Source organism: Chelonia mydas, chromosome 4 (assembly GCF_015237465.2).
Source record: "Chelonia mydas isolate rCheMyd1 chromosome 4, rCheMyd1.pri.v2, whole genome shotgun sequence".
In the NCBI taxonomy this organism is placed as follows: domain Eukaryota; kingdom Metazoa; phylum Chordata; order Testudines; family Cheloniidae; genus Chelonia; species Chelonia mydas.
This window is the reverse complement of record NC_057852.1, coordinates 55,546,448-55,573,006: the sequence shown is the minus strand read 5'-3', so window position 1 is coordinate 55,573,006 and position 26,559 is coordinate 55,546,448. Positions and strand designations below refer to the sequence as shown.

The 26,559-nt window shown below is 39.2% G+C and overlaps 1 protein-coding gene across 1 annotated transcript in view; it reads left to right on the top strand.

The window, feature by feature from the left end:
• ZNF827 (zinc finger protein 827) overlaps positions 1–25,609 on the top strand; it is a 136,286-nt gene extending 110,677 nt beyond the window's left edge. Inside the window, exons 9-14 of the mRNA XM_007055710.4 lie at positions 8,554–8,691; positions 10,277–10,445; positions 11,922–12,088; positions 16,557–16,748; positions 16,841–17,018; positions 21,405–25,609. Of these exons, the coding sequence (XP_007055772.3) occupies positions 8,554–8,691; positions 10,277–10,445; positions 11,922–12,088; positions 16,557–16,748; positions 16,841–17,018; positions 21,405–22,212 (1,652 nt within the window). The 3' untranslated portion in view covers positions 22,213–25,609. The remainder of the gene's footprint in view (positions 1–8,553; positions 8,692–10,276; positions 10,446–11,921; positions 12,089–16,556; positions 16,749–16,840; positions 17,019–21,404) is intronic.
• Positions 25,610–26,559: the final 950 nt, after the last annotated feature.

The window sequence follows — 26,559 nt, the reverse complement described above, 5'->3', positions numbered from 1 at the left end:
ATCTGAAGGAACCAAAAGTTATTTGATGGCTGTTCAAGTGACCTCTGTGAAATATTTGTTTTGGTCCAAAGTGGTCCTTCAGCTCAGAGCTGAATCACACTTGCATGGGAAGCGTGCACAGTAGCTACCTGTGCTACCCCTGTTTTCAGGCCTCTATCTCCGTGCACTAACAGAAACCTAGTCACCTATTTGACACTGCCTCTCCAGATGCTTTGTCCCAAAGTGGCTTCTCTTTCACACACATTGCCCTGAGTTCTTCCATAAGAAATGTGGTGGGTGTGTTGAGTAGATCTGGGCAAAAAATTTTGACCAAAACTTTTCTCGGTGAAAAACGCAGATTTGGTTACACTAAAACATTTGGCAAATTTGCGTCGATTTTGCCAAATTGTTTTAGTTTTAAAAAAAATATTTAAAAAATTCAAAAAAAATCTAAATTTTTAGTTTCAACATTTTTTAAACTGAATTTTGAGTTTTCAATTCAAAATGACTTTTTGTTTCAAAATTTCCTTTAAAATTATTGAAAACTGAAAGTGAAATTAAAAAAATTCTCAAATATTGAAACTTTTTGTTTTGGGTCGACTCAAAATAACATTTAATTTTTTTTAAATTTTTTGATTCACTAAAAAATTTTTAAAAAATATTTTTTGTTTGGCCCACAATTAAATGTCTGTTCAATTTTTCATAATTGCCAGTGAACTGAAAAATCTGTTATTCGCATAGCTCTACTGTTGATCTCCTACTCCCCCACTTCTGCCATTTCCATCTTCTCCTCACTTCCTATTCATTCTCTTAAAGTATCTTTTCCCTTCCTTTTCCCTCCATCTTGTGCCTTCTGTTCGGAATTTGATATCCATCTCTCCCTCTCTGTCTCATTCTTGGTTTCTTCAACTTCCATGTTGACCTATTCTCTTGACACCTGGCTCTTACCTCCTCATTTAACCTTCAACGGGACTGATCAAAATGGCCACTCACTCCATCTTGTTTTCACTAAGCACTGCTCCTTCTCTGATTTCTCCATCATAAAGTTCTCTTTCTGACCTTCACCTCTCTCACGGAGTCCCTGGGCGATGCTCTGGAACTGCTCCACATGAAGCCAGTCAGGACTCTGGGGCAGTCGCCTTTCTGTGAGCAGCCTGTCTTCAGGACACACAGCTCACACAGCTTCCACCTTCCTGGGTCTGACCTCGGAGCATTCAGCATCCTCTGCCCCTCCGTGCGCTTCCCACAGCAAGTCCACTCAGGTGGGGCTCCTGGGAAAGCCAGAGGGTCCTGCACTCCAACTTCGCAGTCAGACTTGACTCTCAGCCAGCCAGTAAAACAGAGGTTTATTAGACGACAGGAACATGGTCTAACACAGAGCTTGCAGGTGCAGAGAACAGGACCCCTCAGCTGGGTCCATTTTGGGGGGCAGTGAGCCAGACAACCACGTCTGCACTTCACTCCATGTCCCAGCTAGCCCCCAACTGAAACTCCCTCCAGCCCCACCTCCTCTGGGCTTTCCCCTTTCCCGGGCCAGGAGGTCGCCTGATTCCTTTGTTCTCCAAACCTTTAGCTCTCACCTTGCAGGGGGGAAGGGCCCAGGCCATCAGTTGCCAGGAAACAGGGTGTCGGCCATTCTCTATGTCCAGACTCCTGCACACATCTGCCCTCTAGGGCTCTGCAATGATCATACACCCTTACCCCACCACCTAGATACTTAAGAACTGCATAGGGGAAACTGAGGCACCCCCACACTATTCAGAGGAAACATTAAGAACAGTCCCACTTCGTCACAACCTCATCTTATGAGGAGAGGCTGAGGGAACTGGGATTGTTTAGTCTACGGAAGAGAAGAATGAGGGGGGATTTGATAGCTGCTTTTAACTACCTGAAAGGAGGATCCAAAGAGGATGGATCTAGACTATTCTCAGTGATAGCAGATGACAGGACAAGGAGTAATGGTCTCAAGTTGCAGTGGGGGAGATTTAGGTTGGATATTAGGAAAAACTTTTTCACTAGGAGAGTGGTGAAACACTGGAATGCGTTACCTAGGGAGGTGGTGGAATCCCCTTCCTTAGAAGTTTTTAAGGTCAGGCTTGACAAAGCCCTGTCTGGGATGATTTAGTTGGGGATTGGTCCTGCTCTGGGCAGGGGGTTGGACTAGATGACCTCCAGAGGTCCCTTCCAACTCTGATATTCTATGATTCTATGATTCAAAATCACTGTCCTGGCTTCCACTTGACCATGTGGAGTGGGTCTGCTTGTGTGGATCCCATCCTGAAGTTGTAACCCCAAATGCTTCCTAAATATAAAAAATGATACACAGTTTCAGAGGAATTATGATATTGTAAATGCTAAAAGCGCCTGTTAGGTTTCATCAGCATCTTTAATTTCATTTAATTTAATTTAATTTCAACCTTTTCAGGGGGTATTTTTAGCACAGGAAAACCCTTATAATTCATTCAAGTGGGACTCTACATGGCCACAAGGATCTGCCCATGCAGATTGCTTTGCACTGCTAGGACCACTGCTTGTAGAACATGGAATCTTTGATTACTTGTGACTGCATGGAGGTTTGAAATGGAACCAGTTGAAGCAGCCATTTACATGGGGTTTAGGATGAGAGATGGTATAGCTAGTGAAACAGCCAAAAGTATAAACATTAATTTCTCCTTCATGTGACTTTTTCTTTTTTTTGGTGACCCAAAGCTTTATTCTTTTATAATAATTTTATTTATAAAGCATCCTCACTGTCTTCCCCCATCAAGGTAATGCTGGTGGTATACAAGAGCTTAAAATACAATACAGTTAAAACATTGTGAAGCAATAATGTAAAAACAGCTAAAAAGCTAAGTAAAGCGAAAGTTTGATTATTTTCTTTTATCGTGTCTCATAGTCTAAAACCAGAGTCGGCACATTCCCTTTTGTGAACTACCAGCAGTGATTACAATGCTGATTTAGTGAATCTGGACAGTTATTTATGTACTCAGGTCACACTTTGTTCTCTTCTTTGCTTATACCTTCAACCAAATGAAGCAGCCTCTCTCAGCATTTCTCAAGCAAAAGTCAAGTTAAAGGCTTTTTATAAGGGATGGTGGAATATGCTATCCATACTGATGTCATTAATTTGAGGTTACAAAACCAAGCTTGCCAATATACATGAAACATCCATTGAATTTACATGAAATATTTGGTATAATGGGGCAAATTTCTGCAGTTATAATACTGACTTGTGCTTTCTCCCACCTTCTTCTAGCCTTTTTTCAGACCATCAGCCTTACACTGCTTGTCAGTATGCAATTACTAGGATTGGTGGCAAAATGACATCTGGGTGTAGCATAAAGGACAGAAATGTTGCTAACAAATTTTACTACTTTTTTTTATCAAGAAATTTATTGAAGATTCAAATTCAGCTTTTTAAAGTAACACATTAATTATTTAATGTGGTACACAGTGTGTAGTCTTAATTCCATACATTTACATTTCAAAACCATTTTAAATCTGTGAGTTCAGAACTCTCTGTATTATTACTTTTTAAAATTATGAATTTCAGTAGTACTTAGAAACCTTGCATTTCACCAAGAGTACTTTGTTTTAAAACATTTTTAACTCTTAAGTCTACACATAATAGTATATTCTGATTTGGGAACATCAGTATTTTACATATGTTCTATTTTCACTTAAAAGTTTGAAATTTGCCTTTCACTTTGCTCTTTTTCCAGCAGCATTTTTGCTATTAAATACGGGTTTAAATCAGAAATCTTGCACCAAACACGTTTACCTATTTTTAAAAAGGTAAGGATTTCTTGACATACAAACAATTACGGATTCAAAGAAATTGCAAAAGAAAAATGACTGTTAGACTGGGTTCTCTACTCACCCAGTGTCTACAGTACCTTTTCAATCAACAGATGAGCCTGTCTTTCTCCCTATCTATAGTACTATCAGTATTTTGTACACAATGTGGGAAAAATTTATTCTGGAGTTTTAGTGAGGGAACAGTTTGATTTGATAATTTGATGAAGGATGGATTTCTGTGGGAAGCCTTCCATATAATGGTGATTTATTATGCAACATCAGTTGGTATCAATCCAGTTCCTTCCTGTCTGACTGAGTGATCCTCTGTCTAAAGTATCTGTAAGATATCTACTATAATACTGTCGTATTTGAGTTGGTACATACATACCCACTTCAGAAAAATAACCATCACAACTGGCACTAATCAGCACCCCTATTTGCCGTCCCACAAAGGAACCAAGAATTGAGTGGATATGATGACTGAATGATCCACTCACTCCCAGAAGTGACTCTTCAGGTCGTTGGTGAGGTAAATTACAGGAAGGTTGTGGGAAAGTTTTGCTGTACCTGTTCTTTGAACAAAGAGCTTTGGTTACCATGGATGACAAATAGTGTCTTTCACAGCATGAAATCACTCAGTGATTGATTTCTATGAGAGTGAAGAGCTCAAAGAACCTTGTGGGAGGTGGTCAGCACCACATTGCACCAGATGCTTACTTTAGTCATGATAGCTAAAGTAAGGGGTACGCTGACTAGAATACTTTGCAGTATCCTAGCCAGGAAAGCAAGTCAGCAACTACTGAAGAAAAATCACTGAAAGTTGCAACCCAGCAGTACAGCTTTAAAATAAAACTAAATAATTAAAAGCATCAAAAGTATCTTATTCTACATAAATGGAACTAGTCTTTAACAGCTCTGGATAATCTGAAAATGGATATTTTTCAAGCTTTCTATGAGTTTCCCACAACTCTGATAGATATAAATCCAGCATAGGGAACAGGATATTGTATATCAGCTTCTTGAGAGATAAAAGAAGGCCAATGACTAATACTGGAAGGAATTGTTAAGAGATGTATTTACTTCTATTTGAGTCTGCTTGTTTAGTGTGTGTCCCAATTAATTCATTTTTGTTGTGACGCTATTGAAGAAACCTGCACACTCTTGACCTTTTCTTATAATTATGACCATATTCCCCTTTTGAAGCACTGTTTTCATTATGTACTCTGAAAGCTCTACTAAAATATCCATAGCATTGCTGCAGAGTCAAAATGTTCATTGTTTTGAGCTCAAGAATATAATCAAATGAGTTGTTTATTGATGTTCTTGGACGTTGTGACACATAAGGTCAGCATTCTTTTTCGTATTAATTTTTACAAAATGACTGATTTCACAGATTCATGAGTCCTCTCACTAGAAAAAATTATTTGTTATTTATATTATAGTAACATCCAAAGGCCTCTATCAAATATCAAGTCCCTGTTGTACAAATAGATATGGGATCATAGCAGAAACAAAAAAAAAAACCCAAACCAACAACATGTAGCTGTGGTGGTGCTGACAGATGTGACCTCCAATAAAACATGCTATAATAACTACATAAATTCCCCCCTCCCAAATAAAGAGCCTTTCTGTTATTACTTAACTTGTCAAGTATCGGAATTAATTTTTCATTCAACAGAAAAGCTGCCCAGCCAGCTCTATTCTATAAATGGAAGCAGAATTGGCACAGATAAGGAGGCCAAACCTGCAACTGCAGGGGGCTCTTGTTCATGGGAGCATCACCAGTGCTAGTGTGATGTTTACTGCTCATGGTTCAGTGCCTCATTGTTTTGTGCAGACAGGGACCTGCAGTGATAACTTGAGCCCTACAGGACATTACAATGTCTCAGGCTTTGTGCCTCACCTCCGCTCCTGGGTGAGTCATACTATATTTTCCTCCCCCTGCTCCCGTTTAACAGGAAATCCCAAACCAGATTTCCTCTATTGCTCTAAATAAACACATACCAGTTCTATAGTCCTTGACTTGTGAGCTAGTCACATGATACATCAAGAATCCCACAGATGGTGTAGAATATAGGAGAAAGTCCCACTGAATCCTGGCCTTTTAGTCAAGGGGACCCTGACTGGAAATGATGGTCCTTAAACAAAGAAAGAACACAATCCGTCTGTGTTGTATCTGGAATATTACTGAATACATTTTCCTTCTTTGATCTTGTGAACTTCTAAGTATAGAAGTCCTCCTGCTCAAGCTTAATGAGGTATTGTATAAAAGCGTCTCCTCTGATATAGCATGCTGATGCTCAGCTTCTGACGTGTACGAAGTAGGGTTGCCAATTTTCTACTCCCACAAAACTGAACACCCTTGTCCCGCCCTTTATCTGAGGCTCTGATCCCCACTCATTCCATCCCCCCTCCCTCTGTCTCTCGCTCTCCCCCACCCTCACTTACTCACTTGTTTTCATCAGGCTGGCTCAGGGGGTTGGGGTACAGGAGGGGGTGAGGGCTCCAGCCTGGGGTGGCAGGCTCCGGGGTGGGGCAAGAAATGAGGAGTTCAGGGTGTGGGAGGGGGCTGCAGACTGAGGCAGTGGGTTAGGATATGGGAGGGTTGAGGACTCTGGCTGGGGTGCGGGCTCTGGGGTGGGGCCAGGGATGATGGGTTTGGGGTCCAGGAGGGGGCTCCGAGCTGGGGGTGGAGCAGAGGGTTTGGAGTATTGGAGGGGGCTCCGGGCTGAGGTAGGGGCTGGGGTGTGAGAGGGAGTGCGGGTTCTGGGGTGGGGCCAGAAATTAGGGGTTCAGGGCATGGGAGGGGGCTCTAGGCTGGGGCAGGGAATTGAGGTGTGTGAGGGCTAGGGGTGCAGACTCTGGGGTTGGCCTGGGGATGAGGAGTTTGGGGTGTAGGAGGGTGCTCTGGGTTGGGACCGAGGGGTTTGGAGGGTGGGAGGGAGATCAGGGCTGGGGCAGGGGGTTCGGGTACAGGAGGGGATCAGGGGTGCAGGATCTGGGCAGCACTTACCTGAAGCAGCTCCTGGAAGCAGTGGCATGTCCCCACCGGTTCCTATACAGAGGTGCAGCCAGGCAGCTCTGCATGCTGCCTCGTCCGCAGGTTCCGCCCCTGCAGCTCCCATTGGCCATGGTTCCTGGCCAATGGGAGCAGCGGAGCTGGCGCTTGGGATGGGAGCAGCATGCGGAGCCCCCATGGCTGCCCCTACTCATAGGAGCCAGAGGAGGGACATGCCACTGCTTCTGGGAGCCAAGAAGAGTCATGGCAGGCAGGGAGACTGCCTTAGCCCCACTGTGGCACCAACCGGACTTTTAACGGGCCGCTCAGTGGTGCTGACCAGAGCCTCCAGGGTCCCTTTTCAACCGGGGGTTCCGGTCTAAAACTGGACACCTGGCAACCCTCGTATGAAGCAGCAAGATGACATCACCACTGTCCTCAAGCTCTCCATTTGTTCTAGGATCCAGTTCAAAATTGCCCTCTATATCCTTGCTGCTCTAACTTATCTTGTGAACATTATCTATTTCTACTCCCCCTCATTCCCTGGGATCTAAAACTGCCCTTTTCTCTATCCCTCCCCTGAGTCTGGTGGTATGAGAGCCTTCACCTCTGCATTTTCTGTCATCTGGAACAGACTTTCACCAATGGAGATTTCATCTAGTCTTAAAGTAGTTAAAACTCCCTCTTCTCTAAAGATGACTCACTCCTGGTCCTCAGCTTCTTAGTGCAAGAAAAGCAGAACTCCCCAAGCTGTTGAAAGTTTTTGATCCCTAAGGGCCCTGGGAGCAGGATGGAACACAATTCAACTTTCATCAGTTGATGATCATGCTTTGCTCTCTTAGCTTAGCTGCTGCCTTTGCAACATTCCAATCAGTTTTGAACTGACCAGGTGTCAAAAGTTCCCCAAAGAAGTAAGCCAATAAAAATGAAAATGTTTGAAAACATTGCCTGAGAAAGTGAATTATAAAAATTAGTGTAAAACTTACCACTGCCTCAAAAGAGAGACCCGACAAACACTGAGGGGGAGTGAGAAGACCGGTGAAATGATCTATTTAGAAAAAATCAGTGCTTTTCTCTGCTCTGTCTTGCCTGTACCTCTTCCTCTACTATTTATGGTTTGCCTCTTCAACTTTATAGTAACTCTAAAGTGTTCTGCAATACAGTTTGTTGGATAGATGCCATACAAAATAGTCAGATCTACAATAGGCTTTTGATGGAAAAAAATTACAGTACATATTGTGTTGCAAAATTCCTTGTATAGTAGCTGAGTGGAGTAACACTGATGTGGTGGAGCCTCAGTTGCCTTAGAATAGTCTGTACAGCAGCCAGTTTGTTGACTTTGTAGGGATAAAAACAAAACAAAAAAGCATCTTTTGTTGCCTTTTTGTTTTCTTAGTTTTATGATGGATTTGAGGTTTTATCAGATTATTGCTACCTGTCTATACTATTCTTATAATGTCATCTGTAACATTGCTTTTTTTTTCGTGTTCTGCCAGAGTCCCCAAGGGTGTTCTGGTTCTGTGCAAGCCCTGCTTTGGGATTTTGTATCAGAAACTCAAATTGCTATGGACTGTGGAGCAGAGGAATATTTGCAGTTTAGGTTACAGATTAAATTAATCTCTGCTTCGGAGTTCATGTGAACTCACGCGCCATGAACAGCAAAGTAGAGTTAAGAGTGTTCTCTTTTACATGACACATGGAAGTAGTCCATACAGTGAAATCTAAGAGTTCTTTAAGTTGTTAAAATAAGACTTTGTATTTATGCATTTTTGGTATAGACACAGAAAGGATAGGGCTGGATGCAGGAAACGGATTGCCGTCTTGGAAATTTAATGACCAACTCTTTCCCTGTGACGTGTGTGGAAAAGTATTTGGCCGACAGCAGACATTGTCCCGACATCTCTCACTGCACACAGGTAAATCAAACATTTTGGCATTCTCATTTACAGTGTCATGCAAGTTTGTTGCAAGAAAAACATGATGCAAGTTTCACTGCAAGGTGTTGTGGAAAGAGACATCCTCTGTTCCCTTCACTTGGGATGAAGACTAGTAGAACTGGGCTAAAGATTCAAGAAGCTAACCTAACTCATTATGGCCCAACCATCATCCATTTTAGAAAACAAATGGTTAAATGGAGATTTGTCCAGTTGCCAGGTTCTGACAATATCAAACTACCTTTTGGTTACCACCAATTAAGCAAGCCTGTAAACAGGGTTCTAAAGAGAGGAGGAAAGTTGTATTTTGTTTTGTTTTTGTTTATATGACAGGCTCTTTAAACACTAGTGACCAGCAGAGGAAAAAGCTCATAGTGTTTCAGATATTAGTTAGCCTCTGGGATGTTCACCTTCATGAACTGTTAGCTCAAGTTAAGATAGTAGAGGATGACTCTTTTCTACAACACCCTTTTCCATAAAGTCAATGGAGCTAGATCTATTAAAGTCATCTGAGAATCTGACTCCATGCCCAGTAGTTTTATACAGAGGATTTGCCTAACCAGATGTTGCAGCCAGTGTATGGTGCAAGCTTTTTTGGGAGAATGTCTCAAACTCAGGCCAAAGGACAAATGTGTTGAGATGCAATGCACAGATTAATAAGATTAGGAAGCAAAAATGTCAGACATAGTGCTGAAAAATATTGTTAGAATAATGCTGGTATATACAGTATGGCCATGCTAGAAAACCCCCAAATGGTGTTTTCTACGGTTTTGTGATTTTTGTCTTCTTCGGATTCTGAATTTCTCTTTGTTAGCGCTTGCACATTGTATTATTGTATTCCAAAAGCGAAGCAGCTCTTCTTAAAGAGGAAAGGTTTTAAAGGCAATTTAATGTTTGGTTGTTTTTTTTAATCAAGTAAATACAAAATAAGACCTGCTGTGTGCGATGACTTTGTTGCCAAGATTTAGAGATGTTAATCAAAAATTGTGAAGCATCAGAAACTGCCGAGGAGTTTGGTTTGGATTTGTTTTATTATTCTTCCAGGGGTTTTGGCTGACTTGTGCTCAGAACTTGACTACCTGCACGGACTCTTTTCTCCAAGTTTTGATAAATAAGCATTAAATACCATAGATAGAAAGATAGATAATATGCACACAACCACCTTCAAGAACTAAAACCCTACAGAAAAAAATAGTGCTAGGTGAAGAAATGAGTGGCACATTACTGACCTGAATCTGTAGTAGCTGAGGGGCAGTTCTCAGAGCTGCAGTTACACCAGTTTTCCACAGCCTAAAAAGTTTTGTATTAACTTCATACAGTCATTATACCAAATTTCAAAAATACCCCTAAATTAGCTGAAAATGAGTCATCTATATAAATTACTATTGTGAAGCCTGATAACTTTCTGAAGTTTTCCAACCTCCTAAATGTGTCAGCCTGGATGATTCTAAAAGCTGCTCAGATTTTTTAACCCAAGCAATGTGTAGTTGCATATTTGAAATGAGGTTTTTAAAGTATCTCACTTAAGACTGATACACACACTCGAGATGATTTGTTTGTTTTTCAGAAGAGAGAAAATACAAATGCCATTTGTGCCCCTATGCTGCTAAGTGCCGTGCTAATCTGAACCAGCACCTGACTGTCCATTCTGTGAAGTTAGTGAGTACAGACACTGAGGACATTGTCAGCGCTGTCACTTCTGAAGGCAGTGGGAAGAAGCACCCTTATTATTACAGGTAAGGACCCAGTAGAGGGCCACACGTGAGAGACCAGAATCCAAATGTCTTATATGCCTGTCTGCTTGCTAAAGACAAATTATGAGGATGATCCTTTTTGTTCTAAGGTAGAATGTGACTGAAGTATTTGGCTTAGCCACATTTGACTTCAGGTGCAGCAACAAAACCCAGCTGGCTATGTCATGCTTCTGGGCCTTGCTGGATACTTTGAAAGACTGTGCACTTTTTAAACGGCTTTGAAAGGCAGATAGGCCTTTAAATACCTCATGAACTTTTACCACATGTACGACATACATCTAATAAGTTCCCTTTTGTGGATACTAGTGTGTATACACATTTGCAGTAATTTATAGTGCCTTCCACTTGATGCAATTAGTTCAATCATTTCAACTAAAATTTCTGTTATAAATATAAACATTTCCTCTATTTGATTTATCTCTTTGATTGCCTTAGGCAGGTATGTTTTATAATTCAGCTACCTGTGAAATAATGTTTCCATATAATAAAGAAGGCCAAAATTATGAAGGTGAGAATAGGAGCATTAGGAAAACTCATGATGATAAAAGAATGGTACAGATACAATTGTGTTGCTCAGGCATTTATTATTGACGTAAGCACTATCACATGTTCTTCAAGCTTTGATATGAACCCTAGTGTACATATAGATTACAAAAATCACTCTTATTTCAATCTAAGTGGTGGGAACAGATTTAATTACAATCATAGAAATCAGAAATACACAAGCTCTGTTAGATTATCTCATCTATCCCTCTGCAAGTGCAAGATTGTTTTCAGTGTTCTGGCTTTGTTTTAAATGTTAATGCCTCAATTAAAACAACAGTATAAAAAAAGTTAAACTATAAGTTCCTTTCTATTACCTGTGAACATCGTTGTTGTTATCTGCTAGTTGTAAAATTTGCATCAGTGCTGATTATTTGCATTGGTGGTAATTGCTTTTGTCCAGTCACGTAGAAGGAATCCCTGAACGCATTTTTGCTTGCTTGTACTCAGAAAGTCAGGCAGTTCTGCAGGAGATCCTGATCTGACATGGGACTGTTTCCAGGGCTTGAGAATGGCTCCTGGAGAGTGCAGCAAACTCTCAGTTTCAGAGTACCAGCCCTACTAAACATCTTGGCAAGACTGCAGTGCATCTTATTGCCCAAAGGATCCAGCTAGGTGATGTGCAGCATCTGGAATCTGTAGTTTTTAATTAACTTTATGATTATTGAGCATCATCATAGCATGTTTGGGATTGTTGCGTTGGGCCTCCCTTTAATCAGGTTGGCATGGCCCTCGGTTCAGAGGCAGTTCAGCTGGCAAAAGAATTTTCCATTGAAAATTCAACAGTAGAGAAGAGAAGAAATTAGTGAAGCAAGAGTTTTCTTATGAAAATGAGCAGAAGCTTTGTACATTTGTTATGGGGATTTTTTTTTTAATGTTTCTTACTATTTCTCTTTAATTCCCTTCTGTCTGCAGCTGTCACGTCTGTGGGTTTGAGACCGAGATGAATGTCCAGTTCGTCAGTCATATGTCCCTTCATGTGGATAAAGAGCAGTGGATGTTTTCTCTTTGCTGCACAGCCTGTGATTTTGTCACCATGGAAGAGTCCGATATGAAGGCTCATGTCAGCACCAAGCACACAGGTGATGATCCCGCACTTTCTGCTCCTGTGATCTCTCTTCTCCCCCCCATTTTTCAGTGCAATCATTCACACTTCCTATCAACACTCCTTTTCTCCATGGAAATTCATACTAATTATGGTCATGATCCCACAAAGTTGAAGTCAGTTGGCCCCCACAGGGTAAGAAGTCTGCTTGGGGAGATCACTTTGCAGTCAGGGGGCATAAATAAAGGACTTCTATGAAGTTAAAGTTGTCAAAAACACAAATTATTGTTTTACTTATTTATTTGTTTGTTAACTGGCTTATTAAAATGTAATTTGACTTCAGTAGCTGTATGGTGATTTCTGGGTGCCCCAGATTGTAAGTGTGTAATACACTCAAATTGTACTGAGTTGTGCCAATATTTGGAGTTTGTTCCCTCCCCCTCACTCTGTCTGGAAACTTTGTTGCCTGAGCTCTGATTCAGTAACTAAACTAATGCAGCTGTTGTTTTACTGTCCCAGCATCATATTAAATAGTTGAACAGATCGTGATTTTTAACTTCTGTGTTTCTCTGGTTCTGTTCACTTACCAGCAGAAGAAAAGAACTTCTACATTACCTCTGATTCATGACAATTTTCAAATAAACCACATATATTTATACCAACTAATGAAGCCTGGCGTGATGTAAGGAGAGGAAAATTAGAATACTCTTAATTTCTCTCTCAGTATCAGCAGTCATAAGGATTTTGTCATTAGAAACTAGCTGACAATTTTGTAGACAATTATATTGGGGAGAATTGAATTCAGCTGTCTCTTCCATCACTGTATTGGCTCTACAGTTCTACGAGGAATAAAATTAGATTTTTTTCCCCTCAACTTGCAAATAGATGCACTAAATGCAACTACAGAAATATGAAGTCAGTGAAAGTCCACAGAGGGTTCTGTGCTAGTGCAAAGTACTGATATGATTCCCATCTCCATAATATCTGAACACCTCAGAAACATTATTAATTTATCCTCACAAAACCCTTATAATTATCCCCCTTTTACAGATGAGGCAAATGGAGATTTTCATCCAAGGTCACATGGAGAGTCTGTGGCAGAGCTGGGAATTGAATCCAGATCTGCTGAGTCCCATTCTAGTGTCTTAAGGATTGGAGCCCTTGTCGGTGAAATTAAACACTATGACTTGAAAACATGCTGAAAGCACACATATTGTTGACGAAGAAGGTGCCTTCAAACACTCACTTTTCTGACCAGACAATCCGTAAGGTGTACAGTTTTAGCTCTACACAAGTGATGTGTGAAACCTTCATTAATTAGTGGGAGATGAGTTCCTAGTGTGCTGTGTACAATGCTGAAAAATATACCTTAAAAATGTTAAATATTGAAAAGCTGTATTTAAAATACCATATGTATGTGGTAAGCACAAGTAACTGCTTGTATCAATTATTCTTCTATATAAGCCTGCATTTATTCCTAGGGCTTTACTGTTGGTGTCATAAATGGTAGGAGTGCAGCATTCTCAATTTAGACATCAGCAAAGAATTTTTGGAGATTTATATGCTTCTGTACCTTCTGGAATCATCTGTTATCCTATGCAGTAGTCTTTGTGTTAAAAGCTCATATCATTTTAGAATCAGAATTAGGAAATGCCTCTGTTACACATTTTTGTTCTCTAAGTAGATCAGTGACCTATAGAGCAAGTTTTCACTCTTTCACTTCTTCCTCCTTCCCCCACTTCCTCTATTTGCAATAATACTGTAGCCATTTGGACCCACATTTTAAAAACCTGAGGCCCAAGACCAGTGTGCAAATGGGTATGGGTAAACACATGTAGGTAGGTAATTAGCCATTTTTGGCATATTTGCCCAATTTGTGCATATAATTTCTGTAACATGCAGGTAACAAATTACCCCTGTATTTTTGTACGAGAACCAAGGGCTGCCATTTTTAAAAATGAAGCCGATAAAATGAATCCAACTTGGTGTTCTGCAAACCTTTGTGGAACTTAAAAAATGCAAACTCAGAAATAGCCTTATGCATCCATATGCATCTCTAACTGTTCTCCATAAACACTGGTTACAGGTACTTATTTTTAGTTATATATTTTATGGTCAATCACTGCAGCATTTCATCGAAAACTTAATCTGTACTGGGCAAAGCTGGAGAGGAGTTTCTTAGTGAATTTAAATGTGGCAGGATTTCAGGGGAAACTCACACCCTAAGGATGGTCTCTCTCACGTACTCTGTTTTAAAAAATAATTTCAGATCTCATCTGTAAATTATGTTTCAAGAGTGCATATTCAAGACTCAGACTTTGGCATCTCTGCATTCTGCAGGTCTTTGTTCTGTGTGAAAATGAAGCACATTTCTTTATGGAGTCATTGTGCTTTGAACTTTCTCTTTTGGGTTCAGTAAGTGATGCTCATGGCACAGATGTTAAGAAGGCCTTAATTTTACACAGATGTGCTTTATTCTGAGCATGATTTCTAGTCAAATGAAATCACCATTTCATCCCTAAGAGGAACAATGGTGAAAATTGTACAGTTTGTTTTAGACATATATATAAGATAATAAAGTGGTTGAAAAGGCAAAGAATAAAACTTTGGACAGGACCAAACCATGAGTTTTTCTGTCTGGTTCTTTGATTTTTTTTGTTTCAAATATTTCAGTATTGGATATCAAATCCAGTTTTACAAATATTTCTGATGACTCTTTATCTTAAAAAATATTTTCCATTCATCATATTGAATTCAGCTATTTTAGGTGCTGATTGAGCAAACTCTTATGCTTATGTTTAACCTAACTTTGTCTTAATGAAACTACTCACCTTTTTAGAGTTAAGCCTGTCCATTACTGTTTACAGGATACAGACTTTAGTTAAGAAATCTTATCACATACATAAGGTTAGGATTTTTAGTTAGGTTCTGCTTTTTATGCAACTGATTAGACTGAGGCAAAGACAGATCCAATAATTTGCCTATTGCCAAATAAGGTTCATTGCAGATTATTACCCAAATCCTCCTTGCTCCCAGTCTATTGCTATAACATCTAGACAACCTAGTCTCCATACTTAGCTAGCATGTATTACAGTTCTAAATTGCCGCCCTTTGGAATGTTATGTGCTTATTGTACACACATGAAATCCCTGACTGATTTGAACTCTGAATCCAGTTGAGTGAAGTCTGTATGTATGTGTGTGGTGTGTGTGTGTGTGTTTGCTTTTTCTTAAAATTAGTTTTTCCTCATTAAAAAATTCTAATGATAATCAAACCTTGAGAGAAGACTACTAACTTCATGCATCCAGCAACATGGAAGTCTTCTATAAATTTCATCTTTGTAACACAAACTATTACATAGCTGTCAACAACCCAGATTTATCTCAAATGTAGTTTGTAGTGCTATGCAGTAGATGACAATGGTACTTTTAGTTTTAAGTGCACTAGCACCTAAGCAGAAAGGACCAGATTTTTACAGGTATTTAAGCACCTAAAGATGAAGATGAAGTCAATGGAAGTAATACACCTAAGCACTTCTGGAAATCCCACTAAGTGCTTATCTGAATATGTAGGCACCTAAGTACGTTTAAAATCTGGTCCTAGAACACTAACCCCAGAGCAGAGGCTGCAGAGAAATTTTATAATAATATACAAGGCTTCTGATCTTTCCTCTATATGACATGATGACAAATTCACCAATGGCTTGACTGGAGTTACACCGGAATGAATGTGTTTTATCTCTTACCAGCAGCAGTAACATCTTCCAAATGTTTATAATTTGGTCTCTTCCCTCTGGTGTTCTGTAAAACTCTGGAGCACCAATGGAGTGAAAAATAGCACTGCCTATGGGACAGAAGTAGTAATCAGAGAGAGAGAGGTGGAGGAAGAGACTTAAAGTATGAGGAAACTCTCCTCAGGAGAATGAGTGGAGCGGGTTGTGAGATTTTTCTCCTTTCTCCCGTTTCTCCTCCTAAATTAACCAAATGGATAAACTACAATGTAAGTTAGAAAAAGTCGAGCTGGAACAGCCATGATGTAGAAATACATGTGAGTTCAAAGGTGATGTAAAAACAAAACCTAAAGGAACTTAATAAACTAACAAAGAACCAAATTCCCATTAAGTTGTAAATTCTATGCTAATTAGAAAAAATTCCTTTAACCTTTCTTAATTTGGTAGTAGAACAAAATTACACATTCTCTTCTCATTGCCTATATGGACTAAAAGTCAACAGTGGTAAATTGGTAGGTGCACTGTTATAACTCTTGTACTTTGAGACTAGCCCTGCAGAAGGGAGGCAATGTAGCCATGATGCTTAAGAACAAATTGATTTATACTAAACAAGCTCACCTGTGAGTTCAGAATAACTTTGCGTCTCCTTTTAACACAAGTCACTTTTTTTTTTTAAACTATGAATACATAGGATAGGATAACTGGAAATCGATCACAGAGATTGAGTTTTTCCCCTTATACTAATGATCAAGTGGACTTTATTCTTGTTTTTCAGGTGAAGAGCGGAAGACACCCAGTGAATCAAACAGCCCTTCTTCATCTTCTCTGTCAGCACTTAGTGATTCTGCCAATAGCAAAGAAGATGCAGATGTTACCCAAAAAAATAACGGTTCAAACAACCTACTAGTAATTTCCGTAGTGCCTGGTAGCCAGACCTTACTGAACACTGAAGAGAAATCAGAGAAAGGTAAAAGCTAGTTAAACAGACAGACTCCTTTCTTCTAGGCAAGGGAACTGGATGGAACTTGGGTAATATGTGTCCGTATTTTTATTTTTCAGGTTTTGAATGTGTTTTCTGTAACTTTGTCTGCAAAACAAAAAACATGTTTGAGCGCCATTTGCAAATCCATCTGATTACACGGATGTTTGAGTGTGACGTGTGCCATAAGTTCATGAAGACACCTGAGCAATTATTGGAGCACAAGAAATGCCACACTGTCCCCACCGGAGGACTCAAGTAAGGAAAGCAAGTACACAAACTTTTACTGTGTTAAGCATCTCCAATACTGTGTGGCAATAGGTAATAAAGGAAATAAATTAGAAGGGATTAGTTAATGTCTGATGATCCAAAGTCAGGGCTACCATTTTTACCTTTAATTGGGTAACAATAGACTCAGCCCTCTAGGTTGAATGTAGTTTATTATATTATTATTTATTTATTTATGTGTTTATTTATTATGTGTGTTACCGTAGTGCCTAAAAGCCCTAGTCATGGACCAGGACCACAATGTGCTAGGCATTGTACAAACACAGTCCCTGCCCCACAGAGCTTACAATCTAAATATAAGACAAGAGGCAACTAGAGAAAGACAAGTCAGACAGAGGAGTACAAGGAAACAGTGTTGGACATCATGGCAGGCTGTGGTCTCACACACCAGCAGCCTAATTGTTGCCTAGTGTATTGTAGTTATCATGGCAAAGGATAGTTTAGAACCAACCACTGGGTTTGAAAGCAGTGGTCAGTGGATGCCACAGATGTAATGGATGACAAAATTATTTCACTTAGTTTGCAGCCTGCCTGTCAAAGGAAAAGGGAAAAAGAAAAATAATATAAAAACCTAAGGCTGAGCAGTTTTTACCCTGAGGCTAGCTCAGATAAAGTCTGCAAGCTTTTGTTTATGTAACAAAGTATAAAGTCATTCTAACTTTCCCAATTATTTACAGCCTTTTTCAGGTCCTAATGCAAAGGCAATCTTCACCGGTAATCATGCATGTTTTTGTTTTCAAAGTGGAAAAGATTTTTGGATCCCAAGACTTTGGATCCCTAATTTTTGTTCCTTTTTAAGGTTTTTTAGGGGAGTGGGAAGAAGTGATGTGCGTATAGTGAATACACAGAGCCCCTATTTTTTTCCCTATTAATCCCTGAAGAAATGTCCTTATTACAAATGCAGGTGAATAACAGAAGCAGATATTGTCCAGTGTTTTGGTTTGTTTTTTTTTCCCTCTCCAAGTATCTTTTCAGTTCTGGGTAATTTTTGTTGTCCTCTCTAGTTGTGTGAGTATGGAATATATTGATGTGACAGCACTTTTTGTTTCATATTATTAATTTTGTGTTCTCTGTTGTAAAAATACAGAATCTGTAAATGTAACAAGGAAGGAAGTAGTTTAGCTGTACATTTATATACATGTTCCCGCAGTCATTTCTTACATTACAGTATTGTTTTTAAATTATAGGCTAGTCACAGGCTTTAATAATTAATTTATAAATTATAAGGTGACCAGTAACAAATACTTTCAAAATATCCTGATATCCTCTGCTAGTACAGCATTTTCTTTGACCATTTGAGTGGATTAACTTGCTTGAAAAGGTATTGTTAATGAGTCAGAAAAAAATGTTGTCTTTGCCTGAGCTGCAATTGAGAGACCAATCTGTGGTCACAGAAATGTCCTTACAATGTAACAGACTGGAAATGTCTAAATTACTTTTCTGTGATGGAACTACTTGTGCTGTATTTCCTGTTCATTATGTAGATAATACAATTTTTGTGCATAGCTGAGGACAGTGAAAGACTTTCAGAATTGTCCAGGAAAAGTACAGATTTATGTAGGTGTGTCTGAGTTGGGCATGGGTTACTGCATTAAATTGCAACTTGTCTGTTCCTTTTACCAATCTTCCTTTTAAGAAAGCTTCATTAGTTTTAAGAAACAAGCGTTGTCCTTTGAGAATTGTCTGTATAGACCCCTATTTCTAGAGTGCATGTGTGCCTTTGTGTCAAAGTTGGAACCCTCAGACAAGCAGTGACTGTTGGGTATGCATGCATGCTCCCTCCCGGATCTAAACATTCAATATGATGTCATATAAGGACTCACGTTCCATTCCTCTGTGTGTTCCAACCACTTCAGACAATAAAGTTGGAACTGTTTCAGCCGTGAGTAGGGTTCAACACACTAGCACGCCCTGCTTCCCGCCTTGTGTTGCATTTGTTGACCAAATTAATGTTAGTGTATTGTAAATGTTACATTAATACTTTTCGTGGTTTAGTTTTTATTAGCAGTAAGGTAAGCCATTTTTGGTTTAGCTAAATCTGTGCCTTGCGCATTTTGGTGGATTGGTTCCATCTGCCAATCAAACTCTTGTATCAAGCTCAATAGTTCCATCAGTCGGGGGGTCTGTATTTGATTCCGATGTGATGACTGAATCTGGGAAGAAAACCAGATTTAGACAGTATGCATCTTGCAAGAACAAGACATCTGTCTCAGATGCACATACCAGTTGCCTTTTGTGCCTGGGTGTAATATATGCTGAATCTATTCTCTGTGCCAGGAAAGACTGTGCATCTTGACTCAAGTCTTCCTGATGTAAGGAGCTTTGTAGGTTTCTCAGGTTAGCTCTGACAGACAAGGTGAGCGAGGTAATCTCTTTTATTGGACCAACTTCTGACAGTGAGAGAGACAAGCTTTCAAGCTCCATACTGCATACATCAGGCTAGCTCTGGCAGTCCAGCTAAGTTATCTCCTTGTCCTTCTTCAGTTACACAATGTAGAGGCAAGTTAAGAGCTGGATCTAATAAAAAGTTATGTTCTGAAGGCATCCAAGAAGCCCAAAGAGATCTAAATATCAAATAGGTTTGTACTTTTCTGCTTCCTGTTCAACACTGAGGATTGAGCAAAAGATGAGGAAAACCATTATTCCTCCAGTTTCTATCCAGAAAGAAATCTTAAGATTCTGATCCAAAGAGGAGTCAGCACCAAGAGAGGTAAGTGTGAGTGATGTCTTGACATCAAAATCCTTGGTTCTAGTACAGTTAATTGCTTTGGCATCATCTTTGCAAGGCTGCTTTTTTGGTTTAGCGTATTTTTATGGACCAAGAATATTGATTGGTTGCTACTATCCGTCTGTCCTTTTGTTCGTCATCATCTTCCTCCCTATGTTTAAAGGTGACTTGTTTAGATAAAATTAAACTTATGTGTATGCCTCCTAGATTTTTTTTTATTGTAGATGTAACAAGTCTGTGAGAGAGATGATATCTGCTCAGAGATTGTCGTAAATGTACTAAATTTTCTGCGTATCTGTAAGGCTGCTACCTGGAGCTTTAGTCATATTTTACTTAGCATTACTCTTTTAGCTTGGCAGGTAGATCTAAAACAAGTTTGGGAGAACAGTTCTGCAATCTTTATTTAATTAATATACTTCAGAGCCACTGCAAACAGCTGCCTTGTCCAGCCTCCTCTCAAATACAGTACACATGCTAAATAGAGTCAAAACTCATGCACTTTCTTTGGTTTGGTTTTATTGATGAAGAAATTAACTATCGCAATGTTTAAACCTACCTTCAGCCACACACCGTTGCTCCTAATGTTCCTCTCTCCTGACTACTGAGCCCACAACCTAGATGATCCTCCCTTTACAATGAGCCACCCCCACCTCCCTAATATCCAGGTGGACTAATGAGTCACTTGCTTCAATGAGTCAGCAGAACCCACTCAACTTTCCCCAGCAGTATGAAGACCTGCCAACAAGGAGTATTTCAGGCAAACACTGCCAGCCACTTTTATCCATCTCTTTTGAGTTAGTGCTGCTAATTAATTTCCCAGAAATGACTGTCTCTACAGACAGTACTCAAATGAGAAACCTTACTTACCAGAAATTGTAGTTCTTTGCGTAGATTGTATAGACCTACCTTCCACCCCCACTTCTTTTTAGTCCTTTTATCAAAGATTTTGAGTAAGTGGAAGGAAATGAAGGGAGTGGAGCTGTGGCATTCAGTTTCACAAGGGAGCATATGCTTGGTGCCAGTAGTTACTGACTTCAGTTTTGTCTTCAGTGCCAGGAGTGGGGATCAGTACAATCTACTTGAAAAAAAACTACAGTTACTGGTAAGTTACCTTTTTGTTTGTCTGGTAAACAGAGTAGGTACTGACTGAACTTCCCACTGACAAACCAACTTTCTGTTGTTTCTTTTGGTACACTGTCAGTTTATCCTTGAAAGCTATTTTAAAGGAATTCCCGACATTCTCTTTCTGTATATGTTTGGTTTCGTGCATGGTGAGTTTATTCTTACTTTACACAAGTGGACACTCATACATTTCTGCACAAACTCCCTTTCCATTAAGAGATGAAGTAAGATTAGACACGCACTTTTGTGGGATGAATCAATGTTTTCCTAGGATTAAGTTAGCCCTGCTGTAGTAAATCATCCTGCTCATACATTTTTATTCTAGAGGCACAGGCTAAGAAGAGCAAAATATACTAAAATGAACTGAAAAATAATTTTGTTTGCCCTGTATTTAGACTCAAATGGATTGAATGAGAAGCTAAACCAAGAATGTCAAGGGGTAGAAAAAGGTGAAAAAATTCTATTCAGAACTGACTGTCTTTTCTTTGGTTTTGTTCTTTTGATAGGTGCCCGTTCTGCATTTACTCCACAAATCGCCCTGCAGCAATGGAATGCCACCTGAAGACCCACTACAAGATGGAGTACAAGTGTCGGATCTGCCAGACAGTGAAAGCAAATCAGTTGGAGCTAGAAATGCACATCCGGGAACATCGTCTTGGTAACCATTACAAGTGTGACCAGTGTGGCTATCTTTCAAAGACAGCCAACAAGCTGATAGAGCATGTGCGTGTCCACACTGGGGAGCGCCCTTTTCACTGTGACCAGTGCAGCTACAGCTGCAAACGCAAAGACAATCTCAACTTGCACAAGAAACTGAAGCATGCTCCACGCCAGACTTTCAGCTGTGATGAGTGCCTGTTCAAGACCACCCACCCTTTTGTCTTCAGCCGCCACGTGAAGAAGCACCAGAATGGGGACTGCCCTGAAGAGGAGAAGAAGGGCCAATATACAACCTCTAAGCAAGCCAGCCCTCTCATAACAGTCAATAGCTCCAGGAACCTCTTGTCACCCCTCTCGGTCATGTCTGCCTCCCAGGCTCTTCAAACAGTGGCCATGTCAGCTGCACACAGCAGTGGAGCAGAGCCAAACTTGGGAGTGAAGGCCTTGGCCATAAATGGCACCTCTTTGTGCTTTGATAAATACTGGAACTCTGATTTTGCCCATCTCATTCCCTTAACAATGTTTTTCCCCAAGAACCACTTTGATCTCACATTCCATCCACCCAGACCTCAGACTGCACCTCTAGGTGGCACCTCACCTAAACACTCCTTCCTCGCCTACCTTGGACTAACAGAAAGGGCAGAAACTGTCTGAGGACAGTTACATTCTGTACCAAAAATACCCTAACAAACCCAGCAGGTATACATTGCTGCAAAACCTAGACTGAAGAGGTATGAACACTTGTACTATATATCATTAGTAAGATTTAGAAAATGGCTCTGTGTGTATACTTACTGCATTGACCTGAAAAGCTGCTTTATTAAATCTTCAGAGAGGTGAACCTACTGCATACTTCTACCTTCAGAGGCATGTTCCCAGTACTCTTATCTAAGAAACAATTTTGTCTTGTTAAGCTGAAGAAGAGTGTCCTTAATGGCAATCAGCACTTGTAAGATTACATATTGATGCGTTTTATTTTTGGTTTGTGTGTGAGTGCGAATGTGTGAAAGAGAGCCTGTCTGTAGCGTGCCATGACATTGCTTTTGCACATCCTTTGTATTGGCTTATTTAATAATTATTTTTTAAAAATTTCCTTTTTATTTACCTTCCCCCTTCCTTCTGCCTCCCCCCACCCTCCTTTTCATTTTAGAATTTTGTAACTCCAGGATTGTTGAGAAGAGCAATGCTTGGTTCAGTGAGGATTGGTATATTGGCTTAGTGCTGTTTGCAGTTTCCTATAGTGTGTTTGGTGCCTTGTCCTCAGATAATCAGTTGTAAAGATTTGAGGATTAAGGTGGAACAGATCTGGAAGAAATTACTTTCAGCACTGTAAGATGAGTGTGTGAAATTGAAGTATGTGTGTGTGTATATACATACACATGCCTTTAGTGTGTGCATTATATATACACACATTCACAGGGCCAGATCCTTTACTGTTACGCTGGTGTAACTACGATCAGAATCTGGCCCATAGTGTACATCTTTTGTTTTAAAAGGGCATATATATAAATATAAATATATATACTGTATTAATGCAGTGGTTACCTTTAGTTTGCAGGAACAACTTGTATAACTAGAATTCTATGGTGGTTAAATCCAGCAAAGGGGATTAAAAAAAAGATATGGATAAATTCTGGGTATAAATGCTCAGACTAAAAAAGGCAGTTTTGCACAGTGCTTTAGTCTTGCACTAGTTTGTTTCTCACTTGCAAAAAAAAAAGAAAAAAAGAAAAAAAGGAAGAAAACATTTCTTTTATGGGATGAAGTAACATCAGATTGTATGTTTGAAAAGGTACCGGCAACTTCTTTGAAAGAGAAAGATATGAAAAGGTGCTGTTTAATCATACAGTTCTCTTTTTATACTCTCAACTTTTCAGTTGTATCTGCAAATTATGTGGTCCTATCAATATTATCCTCCATGTTATTAGTACTATTTTATTCCTTTTTGTTAATGGCTGATAGAGTGTACACTGCTAGAAGGCTAACTTTATACTTATTTAATGCTCTTACTTTGTGGTCATTAAAATGACAACTTTATATGTAGCACTTTATTGCAGTAAGAAGCAAAAGTGGATTGGTTGTATAACCTTTGTTAATCTTAAAAAGCAAACAGTGATCTTAAAGAAAGAGGAAAAAACTTTGGCTGCATGTTAATAGATCTCTATTTCTTAAGATAACAGTTTCCAGAGCAAAACAGACAGAAAGGTCAGGAGTAAAAGTTTCTTTCGATTGAAATTTGAAGTATAAAGTATTGAACCTTTAAAAATTATTTCTCTCTTAAAATCAGTTGATGTACAAGAATGCTTTCTTATTGTGTCCCTGTTTTCCATGGTATTGGCATTTGGTCTAGATCTTTGTTTCATCATTTGTTTAGAGATCTCCCTAGCTTTCTTCAGGGTTTCCCCCAAACAAGCTTTAAAAGAAGTGGCCCTAATCAGATTTAATTTTCTACCCCCACATCTTCCCTATCTGAAAGCATCCTCTCACACACACATTTAAGGGTCTAATCCAAATCTCCTTGAAGTATGTGGGGAGACTCCTAACAACTTCAGTGGCTCTGAATCAGGCCTGTTGTCTATGACTGTACCAAAACAAGGCCCCAATCAGGAAAGCTTCCTTGTTCAGGGAAGGCTCTTAGTCATATGTTGAACTTTAAACATGTTCTTAAATTCTGTTGTACTTAAGAACTTAAGTTAAGCATATGGTGAAATGCTTTCCCGAGCCAGGACCTAAGACATTAAGTCATTAAGCTCATTTGTAAGTTTCCACACCTTTTAATACGTGTTAAAACATTGGAAGCTGTCTGCAATGAGAAAACACAGAATGAGGAGAACCTCACATTTTAGCAGACTGTAATATACCAATTTAAAAGTAAAGTAATAATGACAAAATATTTCCCACCTAATTGTTTACGTTCCATCAGATATTTTTGGTCCTGTGAGCATGTGGCTATTCTAGCTAAGCTATTAATATAAGTCATCTGTTCCAAATTTCTGTCTAAATCTATTAATAGGCAAGGCAAACAATTCAGGCCCTGTTTATCATATTATTGCACCTACGCCATCAAAACCCTCTTTGACTTCTTTGGGACTATTGACAAAAATAGAGAGTGCTGAGTAGTGCTCTCCATTAGTAACCCATTCAGAATAAGAACTGTTAAAAGATGAGCTTCTTTACCCCCTGAATTATGCAGTCTGCATTTCAGTTAATACAACTGTTACAAAAATACATTCACAGTGTTTCTGACTGACCCTACTACAATAGAGCAGACACTTTAAAAAGAAGCAAAAAGCCCACGTGTGCATCAGTGAGTAAACTACAGATGTATAAGAGCAAAGAAGTAGGAATGTTTAAAGAATATTTTCTGTAAACCAAATTGCAATATAATAAGGCTGGAACTCACCCAGGAATGAGTGTTATGAAGCTGTCAGCATATTAATCCCATGTGTTTAAGTTTTCTGCCAAACCTATATTTGAATGACAATAACGTTTGATATAACTGAGCAACTTTGTTTAGCACTTTGGAAAAAGACATTTAATTCTTTCTGGTGAGGGAGAAAAGATGTATTTGGAGGTGTTTTATTTTTGTTAAGAAAAATATACAGTATTTATCAGAGCCCTCGCATATACATAATTGGTTTGCAGTTCAAAGCTAAGGAAAGGAATGTTCTCCATAGATATCTCTGACCTATTAAAGACTAAAAGTTCTGGTAAACTTCCACCACCCCAAAGCTGATTTCATAGCCGTTTTCACTATGCATTCTTAAATGAAGGTTGACTTGGTTTTCCATCCAGTAATTCAGTTAAAGTTCTCAGCACTTTCTTCCTTTCTCCTGTCCTTTTTTACTTGTATTATGTTCAAATATCACACTGTCAAGGTTTGTGTACATTAATAAAATTTGTATTGTATAAAGCTTTTTGCATTATAAGGCTGTACAGGGTCATTTTGACAGTAACTGGTATATTCCTTTGCATCTTATGTTGCATTGCCAATTTCTAGTGTATCCAGTTTGGAAGTACAATATACGCTAATTAAAAAAGGTTGGCTATACTTTCGTTTCTTTTCATTTTTCCCCTCCCCTTCCATTGGTTTGTTAACTAATCTATCTAACTTTAAGGATTTTTTAAAAATGCGGATAGGGAAGTATTCCCAACAGGAGTAACAGACCTAAAAAGGTAAGACAGGCATTTTATTCAGTTTTAACCATGGGAAAATTCTGTGGCTTTTTTGTAATTCTAGTTGTTGTTACATTTTATATATTTCTTGATCAAAAGTATGAAAATGTAAGTAAATTAATAATTGACTATTTGGCCTTCAGCCATACTGTGTTGTGTTGGAATCTTTTCTAATCTTACAAGCTAAGCAGAGTAGGACCTGCTTAGTACCGGGATGGGAGACCTCCAAGTAGCACTTGTATACTGTTTGAAGTGGTGCTGCATGATTCAGGATGTGGTACTTTTTCCTTTGATTCAATAATGAACCAATGCTCCAGTATATTTTTAAGGGGCATACCGCGTGGCTGAAAGTGCTGTCTTTCAGAAGAGATATAAACGAGGTCTTGACCTGAGCCATTGTAAGAGCAAAAAAATAATCTTACTTGCTAGCCAAATGTAACTTTATGTAACTACATTCTATCTACCTTCCAAATATCCCCCCTGTATTTCAATTGAATATAGCATCCTTCACTTCCTTTCCTAAAGCTAATGTGTAGTATTGTTGTGTACTGTTAAAAAGTTGCTGTATTCCACCACAGATATTTTAGTAGTGATCCCTAAATATAATTTGTATATGATTTCCTTGTAAAGTACTTTGAGATCCTTCAGATTAAAGGTTGGGCATATAAATGAAAGCCTTGTTGTGACAGCCACAACACAGAATTTAATAAAGGTCCCTCTTACTATCCCTTGTAAAAGTATGACCAATTATTCGTGATAGCCTTTAGGTAAATTATAAAGAAATAGTGTCAATGACAGGGTGATTAGATCAGATTAGATTATCGT